Source organism: Rhagoletis zephyria, unplaced genomic scaffold (assembly GCF_001687245.7).
Source record: "Rhagoletis zephyria isolate East Lansing unplaced genomic scaffold, Rhagoletis_zephyria_1.1 Rzeph_scaffold_00561, whole genome shotgun sequence".
Lineage (NCBI taxonomy): Eukaryota > Metazoa > Arthropoda > Insecta > Diptera > Tephritidae > Rhagoletis > Rhagoletis zephyria.
Genome location: NW_016157645.1, coordinates 22,000 through 31,925, shown reverse-complemented (window position 1 = coordinate 31,925; position 9,926 = coordinate 22,000). Strand labels below are relative to the sequence as shown.

Sequence of the window (9,926 nt, the reverse complement as noted above, 5' to 3'; positions counted from 1 at the left end):
AACGTTGCTGGCAACATACAAGGCAATAGGCCGGCCGGTTTTAAACTACGCAGCACCAGTGTGGTCGCCGGGGACTAGTAGGACGCAGTGGATGAAGCTACAGATTGCACAGAACACCGCACTCAGGACTGCGACCGGATGCCTCCTGATGTCACCCGAACACCACCCCCCTGACGAGGCGAAAATGCTCCCAATTAGGGAGCATAACATAATGCTCTGCATGCAGTTTCTGGTTAGGAGCCACAGATGCGGCCACCCAAACAGACAGCTGCTTGCAGAGGAGCCCTCGCCTAGACACGTCAGGAGGCTTCTATATGAACTGACAGACGAAGTCCAGAGGTTCATTAAGCAGCCTCTGGACCCGTCAGCATACCGAGAGGCTCTGAACGGCATTCACAGGGACTCAGTATCGAGTTATGTAGACTCTAGACCTGTGAATGCCGTTCTAGTCACACAAACACCGGACATTGACGCGACGGATCTCCATCTGCCTCGGGAAACAAGAACAACAATAGCCCAACTTCGCTCTGGCTACTGCAGCAGGTTAAGCTCATGAGGATGTGCCAAATGAGTGTCCGGCATGCGGAGATACCCCTCACGACTCGAAACATCTCTTTGCATGCCCGGAAAGCCCGACAACCCTAACGACGTTGTCCCTGTGGACCGACCCCGTAGAGGCTGCACGCTTCTTGGGGCTGCCGTTAGTGGAACTCGACGACAACGACTGAGATATCAACCGATCTGGGCGGGGTTGTTGTAGCCGCTACAACAACAACAACAATGTCAATGTTGTCGCGCCGTACAATTTAGCCTAATTTACGACTTACGCAATGAGGCTGCTCGTTTTTCTTAAAATCTGGACCTGGTGGAAACTTTATACTTACGGATTCGCAATCAGCCAGAAAAATTCTATCAAAAACAGCTTTAATATTTACCGCACTAAAATCAGTGTTGCCCTGTGTAAGCTTTCCACACAACACTGTTATTATTTTATTGCGCTATTCAATCGTAAATTACAACAAAACTTGGACGAATCTGGTTACTTTCGTTTTGAATTCTTGAATTACGCTGTTTTTACTTTCAAAGTGCAGAATAGCCCGATCTCCCGCGATCACAACTTTTTCAACAATCAAATAAAAAAATATAAGAATATTCCTATATATAGAATATTCTTATATTTTTTAATACAGGTTTTACAATTAACTTTAAGATATATTGTTTCGTTCATTTCAAAGAAAAAATAAAAATTTCCAAAACACGGCAAAAGTTTTCAAGTTTTTGCAATCTTGCAACAAAGTTTACACAGTGTACTGTTCGACTACAAAACTCGGTGCTGCCTGAATATCATTAAAAAATATTAATCTTGGTAAATTCGGGGCCCACTTGAGGAAGCCTGAACCATTTACAGTATATTTTGCTTTGCTGCCTCTATGCTTAAGTGCACATTTAAGATACCTACCCCAAAATGCGCATCAAAAGCATTATTTTTAACATTTATAAGGAAACTGCTGCGATAGATGCATTCAACATACCTGCACATTGGCGATACCTGCTTTAAAAATTGCGCGACTAGTATCAATTATCAACGAAAGTATTACGTTTACCTGCACTGGCCCTACAATTACCTAATTTTACAACCTTTTATTTAGTTTGATCATCTCGCAGAACAACGAAAATGGCTATCAATTTATGTAGTTATATAGATAATTAGATAACATTCGGTAAAAATTTCGCTTGCAGTAATTTCTACATGGTAAGTGCTCCGCCAATATTTGGTTTCATAGGGATTCGGATACCTTCCTCATTGAAGTAGTAAAGAAAATTCGCTTAAGTGCCTTTTTCGGTTACGTGCACAAGTTTTCCGTGCAAAGAAGGATGTGCAGCTAAGCAAAATATACTGTACTTGTGTCAAACATTTTAGTATAATGACTTAGATTATTTTAGATACCGTCAGAAATGAATTCTATCTCGCACAAAATATGCCTTAATCACTATTTTAAAATCAAATTTCCGAAGCACAATTTTAGAGCCAATGAGAAAAGCAGCACAAACTTTAATAAGAATAGCAAGATCATACTGCTCTAGTGAAGAATATACAAAAAAAAGATGCATTTCTCTATGCAACGGACCTTCCTCTTGACAAATTACCATGTTTTGCAACAGTCGGACAACTTTGATTTTTTGGAATATTGGCCAACTCTTTCGTCATTTCTCCCACTGTGCATATATGGGCGCTGATTAAACAAAAAGCAGAAAAGATGTTTACATTTAAAAACTTGGAAAATTAACCTTAAATATTTCAATTATTACTACAATAAATTTTATAGTAGTCTTGCCCAATTCGAAAAATTTTGCAATTTTGTAACCCAAGTCAAAATCCTGATTTTGTAACGTCACACCTGTGCATACTATGTTTACTAATATCTTTAAATCGCTACCACCAACAGTTGCAATTTTTTTTACTGGCCAATTAATTGATATGCAAATCTAGAAAAACCTTTTTGAAATTTAGACTTTTCAATTTTTTTTTTTTTAACATTTTATCATCCAAATGTCACGTAACGCCAGATTGGAAGTATTCATATACAGAAAATAGCACATATAGAAAATAATCTTTGAAAATTGCACTGACCTAAAATCTCCCATGGTCCTCTAAAATGCCAGGGTTTTTTGTCTGGTCCAACATTCTGCACATCACTCAAGTGATTGTTGAGAAGATCACGCATTGCAGTGCTTGAGGCCAGCATTAAAGGCGTTTGACCTGTTAACGGAAAAAAATTTATATTGTACAAATTTGGTTATCTAAGAGAAACTCGTAATTACTACATTGAAACGCACCTGAATATGTAGCGAGTAGAGGGTCAGCCCCATACGAAAGCAGCAAACGGACAATCTCTTCGTGATCGTTTTCACTTGCCTCGTGTAACGGTCGAATGCCCGAATGTGCTGCTTCGGAATGATTTGCGCCATACTGCAAAAGAATCCTAGCGATCTCAAGCCAGCCCTTCGTGCAGGCTTCATGTAGTGGTGTATAGCCAGCATTATCTTTCTGATCCGGATTAATACCCATACGATCTAAGCAGTATACAACAACATCTATGTATCCCAGACGTGCCGCTTTGTGCACTGTGGTCTGGCCAACGCTCTTATTAAGCACCCATTTACCTATTTCACGACGCACATCACTCTCGGTCTTTACCTTTTTTTCATAATTTTCATCCTCTGTTCTCCTGTCAAGCTTGACCAGTATTTGCAAATTTTGAGTGGAATTAAGGTTCATGGAAGAAGTCGGATTGGGTTTCTTCTTTTTGCGTATGTAATCAAACCCAGAGCTTCCTTTTCGACGTAGATACTTTCCAGGCCGACGTCTTCTGAAGCTAGACGTTGCAACATCGACTACAAAATTAGCTTTGTTACCAGCACTAGTATCCAGTGTTTCTGCTACGCCATTACTTGCCAACGTGTCTTCCTCGTCATTAATGTTAACTTTTCCATGATTCGCAGTCGATGTTGATGCTGAGATCGAGTCCGCAACAGAATGTGAAGAAACAGTGCTTGCCTTGCCATTCTTTCTCAACTTATCGTCGTTAATAACAATGTAGTGTTGCAAAAATTGTTCATATTTTTGTTCGAATGTCATTTTTTCGTTGCCATCCGACATTTGGGTAATTATTTCTGGTGGAGCGGAAGCAGGTCGATCGTCGCCAACAAAAATCTCTCGTATAATCTCTTTGCGCTGTTGCATTTTTGACTCAGTTCGAGTTTTAGTTTTCAAAACAGTTGTCTCAAAAATGCTGAAATGTCGTTTCTTTCCATCACTGGATTCTTCGTCCTGTTCCTTCTTCATAGGGATTGAAAGCATTTCCATAACCGAACTTGATTCCGCACTATGCGAAACATCACTATGGACTTGGCTCCCAATACCGAAATTGCTTGCACTTTTCTTGCTCTTAGGTTTTGAACTGGCGGAAACCTTTGTTTTTATAACACGTGAATGAAGCACATCAATTATAGAACGTCTCTCCTCATGCAATTGCTGTTCTTGTTCGGTTTTGGAGGTCAATGAAGATTTCTCACTGATATTTGGTGTTGATTTTTGAAGTAATTTTTCGATAGATTTTGCAAATTTGGCACTTCTATTAGTGCTGGCTGCAGAAAAATCACGCTCGATCTCCAGATCGGGCAGAGACGCAGCCATTTTTAGATTGTGCGGATGCTCTATTGTGATTAGGTTTGGTGGAATTTTCAACGAGCGCTTATAGCGGTAAACCTCTAAAAACAAATCTGTTGGACGTTCCTTGACTTTATGTTTGCCATTTTGACAATCATCCTTATCAACTGCAATCGTTGCTTTGTTCGTTTTCTTATTATTCGAAACAGGTACCTTTTCAGTTTTGCCCCCCCCTTTTACATCCTTCTCATTTCTAGAGCGCAAACGCATTGAAAGCTCACGATCAGATTGTTTATTAGAGAGCTCCTTGCAAACAGCCGATACAGAGGTTTGATTGTTGACAAACTTGCGAACATATTTTCGTTTGATTGACTTCATTTTTGTCGTGGAATTGCGAATAATTTTATCGTTTCGCAATACTTTGCTATTCGCCAACTGCAGCTCCATTTCCCGCTTTCGCTTGGAGCGCGTCATTGTATTTAAACCTACTTTTAAAAGCACTTTGGGTTTCTTTGCACCTTTCCCAATTTCTTCTTTATTTTCAGAAATCTTTTGTGCTACTTTTTCCGCCTTCTCTTGTTTTACTTCCTTACATTTATTTATATTTTGAGTTTCTCCTTTCTGACTTATTTTAGAAGACGATTTAGGCGAATCTTCACTTTCAGATGATTGTGGTTCACCAGATATCAAAATGGTATTTTTAGTTGCGTTATTTTGGCACTTATCCCGGAATTCTGCTTTTGCTATAGTTTCCTGAATATCGATGACCTTCGATTTCGTTTTTGAATTAGAATTCACATCGCTTTTATCAATCGTTTGTGGAGGAACTTTTGCTGGAGAATTTCCTCCGTAATTAGTGTCAGAAGAATCGGAACCACAATCCGAATATTGATTTATGTCTGCCTGCGGGCTTTGCCGAGCTTTAGCCTTCTTCAGCGACTTCTTTGATCGGTCCGTTTTTCTTTTATGAATTTCATCATCACTCTCTGAACTACTATCCACTTGTAAACGAGCGGCGATCCGTTTTTCTTGCTGCAGCCGTATTTTTCCTCGATCTTGTTTACTTATTTTTTTCTGCATGACAACAATTGCTGACTGTGATGAATGGCCTTCTGGAGACATGCCGGCCGTACGTTCGCTCCTCATGGCGCTATCATTCACCGATTCGGCCATATCAGATGATTTGCTACTTTCAGTCGATTCCACATTTTGAGTGCTGTGCTCTAAAGGTACATCTTTTGCATTCGAAGAAATTTGACATCCTTCCACTATATGTGTTATATTATTACCAGGCCGCCGTTTGGAACACTTCTTTAACGAACTTGTAAGTAACTGTTCCATAAAGTCGGTGCATTTATTATTCCAACTGAAGTCTAAAAGACTAATCGAATCGTACTGCTGATCTAGCCCCGGAATAGACGGTAAGTCTGAGTTGGAAGTTTGACAAGTACTTGGCTCCTCTTTTATTTGTATAGGCTCTTTAACGGTACTTACTACATCTATCGGTATATTGAAAGTAAAACCTTTCAGTTCCGCTTTAGTTCTAATGCGAGCGGCTATCACTGAATTAGTTTCCGTTTTAATTGGAACCATTTGAACTGGATGTAAAACCGGTGGTGCAGGCGTATCCATAGCTGGTGTTAACGGCTCTATCTTACAGATAGGAATATTATTATTGATAATTATGGAGCTTTCCCGTTGACAGCAGGGGATTAATTCGGATTGCATGAACTTTTCACCTGTTTTTACATTCTGCTCTCGCTCTCTGTCTCCGTCTATTGCCCGATCATTTAATGCTATAACCGTCGTTGATGTGCTGGTAATAGGTAGCAATTTAACTTTTGGTGAGCCATCCTGTTCCTGATATCGGGTCTGTTTAACCAATGGTTCGTTACGCTGTGAATTTGAGTATTCTTGAAGATGACGCTTGCGACCAAGATAGTTAGGATTCCGCTGCTCATTCGCGTGTGCTTTGTTCAAGGAATTTGGGGCTTGATCAATTTCTACCAGAGTAACCTTGTCTGCGGTTTTTATGACACCTCCGTAATAAGCTGGTACACAAGCAGTTTCAGTGCCCCTCAATAGCAGGGGTTTCGGCAGCTGCATAATATTTGTGGTGGGTTTAAAATTATCGGCAGTTGCAAGTACATTTCTGTCGTTCATAGAATTTGGTTCAGATTTTATTAACTTCACTGTTGCGAATGGGTTAGATTCTACAACGCTGGGACGAACCTGACTCATTACACCATCATCTGACGTTTTGAATGCCATAGAGTTTGGTTTTATATCAGTTATCGGAGCCAGCTCACTGTGTTGAGTGACAATGCAAGCTCTGGAGGTATCTTCAGTTAAGTATTGCTTCTGATGATGAGTTGATTGTGATTGCACTGATATACCTTTCGATCCAACAGGCACGAACGTTGCTTTTGGAGCTTCAGGTAAATTTTTCAAATGTGGACTTTGCTGATTAATTACAATTTTAGGCACAGCTGTCCTATCATTAGAGTGTAGCGAAAAGTTTGGTGTAAAATTTACCCTTGGTAGGGCGTGCTTATAGTCTACTAGATGATTTTTCATAAGTGTCTGACTATAACAATACTCAGTGGAATCGGCCTTCGTTTTAACCGTTCGCATTGATAAATCTAATGGCGATGAACTTGAACGTTCCTCAACCTTGATCGTACGATGCATATCAGGTAACGTTGCTTTAACGCAAATTTTCTGCGAATTTCGCGGAGCAGTAGATACATTTTCCACTAAAAAGCCATTTTCCGAAGAGACCATCCCATATTCCGAAGTCATTGGGGGGTTAATAGGCGGTGGCAAAGTACCGTTGTTCGTAACTGCAACGCTTTGTGGCAATTTCTCTATTGGTGGGGTTCCCGTTGGCCCAGTCGCGGAGTTCAAAGCCTTTTTAATAATTTGCAAGTCTAATTCTTTTTCCGATGTTGCACTCCTCATTGCATATACTTGGTTTATTAACTCTCGGTAATTTGTTTTTGGGACTTGAGATTTCTTGATAGCATTTGCTTTCTGTCCTTGGCTCGCTATATTTGAAATTGTTTTAGATTGCATTGGAGGGTCAATGGGTTGCCCTTGTTGGATAGGCGGTATGACCACAGGATGCAAGATGATTGGTTTAGAACTTTGTTGTTGCCGGTCATATGCACAGAAGTTTGTCGCTGGATGTATAGTCGTACTTTCAGAATGCGTTCGAACGGGATCGCGATGAATTTCCATTTGATTATGTTGCGGTGGACGAATTATTTGAGTGTAGTTCGCTGGCGATTGTGATTGACTCTGTGGAGTCAGATTCGTGTGATGCATTTGTATGTGGGTTGGTGGCGTTGTTTGTGACGGTGAAGGCGAGGCTACAGCTGCCACAGAGGGTGACATATTAAAATTAGTATTATGAACGCTTCCATCGTACTTAATGTTTTGAGTTTCATAAAAGTACGGTTGGGCTTTGTAGCCAGTAGTCCGATGAACAGGCGTAGGTGGGGGAGTATTTTGATTTTCTGGGCATAAGTGGGTCTTTGTTACTGTCTCCTTTGTCATTTTACCATATTTATAGTAGAAGTGCTGACCAGTATGTTCAGTAAAGCTATTACTCATATTGACATAAGACACAGGGATGTCCTTGCAACATGAGTCCGTCGGAGATGCCCTTTTGTAGGGGTTAGCATATAGCCCACTATTCTGATGTAGCATAGGAGTTTCAGTATATATGTCCTCGTTCTTTTTAAAATTCGTCAAATCATGGGTGGTACTTTTCGCTGCGTGGTGCAAATGTGACAACGGTTGAAATTGCGTGTGTGGTGGTAGAGCTTTCGGACTTTTCGAATACTGACTTGTAATTTGCACCTGTTTTACGCTAATCGGGGTTATTTCTGATACAGAAGTGATTTGCGACTTGGCACCTGGCATATAGTAGTTTTGACTACGAGAAATAGACGGGTTGACGTTATTCAATAGTGGTTCCTGGTGGTGAGGAGCTAATTGTGATTGTTGCAATGTGGTTTCGTGCATTTGTGGGTGGTGATATTTACTACCACCACTTTGAGATGTATAACCACTTAAAGAAGACATTTTGTTCATCTTCACTTCATCAGAGGCACAATCGCGAACTTTCACTTCTGTTTCATGCATAATTTTTCTCTGCGCGTGAATATTAGTGAATTTATCTGAACTGAATTGTGGTGTTGACATATATAAGCTTTGATGCGTCGTGCGCGTGTTACCGTAATCGGTTTGTGAAAAAATTTGCGGACATTTACGAGCATAATTCGGACTTGCTTGTTGTTCTTTCAAAGTCATCGAGTTACTGGGGTTTATAATATTGCTAGGATCCATTTTATTTACGCGTATTATGTCCACGGGCGCTGAAGCTGACTTTTGGCTTTGTATTATCTCATTATACATTGTGTTTACTGCCCCATGATCGGGAATAGTAGAGTAGCCGATTTTTACATCTTTATACAAGTCCGGTCTCGCTGAATACTTTTCGTCGTAAATATTCTCCTTAGGATAGTTACCAATTGCACTAAGGTGTTGATGATGCTTTTGCTGTAGTTGTTGCGGTGGCAGATTTGTCACATTGGCTATATTCGATTGCGTTTGCATTTGCATGAGATTTTGCTGTGGCTGGGGTTGTGGTTGCTGACGCGGAAATTGCTGCTTGAAACTATAATTTGACTCCAAGGCACAACTTTTACTAGAGACTGCATTTCTATCTTGTTGTAATCCTACAATACTTTCACTGTTCGGCTGGAAGTATTGTCGCCCATCATGGGAATACATCGGATTTTGATTAAATTTTTCCCGAGCTGTACTTGTGGCTTGAAAATCTATTCTCGATGTGCGCTCTGAATTCCAATTGCCATCTGCTGCTGAAGGGCATGCATTGCACGCAGTATTATTATGTGACATGCTTGGACACATGCAAGACTTATTATTAACGATAACTCTCTCCTGTGAGTAATATTGAGTATTTGATCGACTTTCTTCGATTCCTCTACTAAAATACATTGCACTTTGTTTTTCTTCATTGCCACCAATGAACTCGTGATGTCTATTTGGATCCATAATATTCTACAAAGAACCTTGAAAGATATAAAGGAAGCTGTTATACAGTTACATATACATACATACATCAAACATTTTGAAATATAAAGGGTGTACACACCAAAACTGCGACACTTAGAAATTTCCACCAGAAACAAACTAGCAGGCTTTGAAATTTTTTTTTTTTTNGGTACACACCAAAACTGCGACACTTAGAAATTTCCCCCAGAAACAAACTAGCAGGCTTTGAAATTTTTTTTTTTTTGTATTATATAACTTGGAAGTTTAGATGTTATTAAAATGTTAAAATATTAGTTATTATTTGCTCCATATGCAAGTGATCGGTATTTTCATCGCACACGCGCCATCATGTTCTGCACGACTGCATCATCGACTTTACGCGATGCGCACAACTACTTTGTTTTGCACTCTTCAATATTTTTCACTGTTTCACCTGTTTTCTGCAAGATTTCTTTGACAATTGACCAATATTCCCCAATAGGACGTGGCTCTGGGCTATTGGGTGGATTGCAGTCGTGAGGTACAAAATTGATGTTATTTGCATTATACCACGGCAATGTGTCCTTGGCATAGTGGCAGGTTCCCACGTCCGCCTAGAACAGTGGCCTACTCCTTATCTGTTGATAAATGACAGAAGACGCCTTTTGAGGCACTCATCCCGATAAACTTG

General features: G+C 40.2%; 1 protein-coding gene across 1 annotated transcript in view; it reads right to left on the bottom strand.

The window, feature by feature from the left end:
* LOC108360368 (uncharacterized) overlaps positions 1–9,273 on the bottom strand; it is a 36,515-nt gene extending 27,242 nt beyond the window's left edge. Inside the window, exons 1-2 of the mRNA XM_017612620.1 lie at positions 2,839–9,273; positions 2,633–2,761 (exon numbers count right to left, since the gene is read on the bottom strand). Coding sequence (XP_017468109.1) covers positions 2,633–2,761; positions 2,839–9,256 — 6,547 coding nt within the window. The 5' untranslated portion in view covers positions 9,257–9,273. The remainder of the gene's footprint in view (positions 1–2,632; positions 2,762–2,838) is intronic.
* Positions 9,274–9,926: the final 653 nt, after the last annotated feature.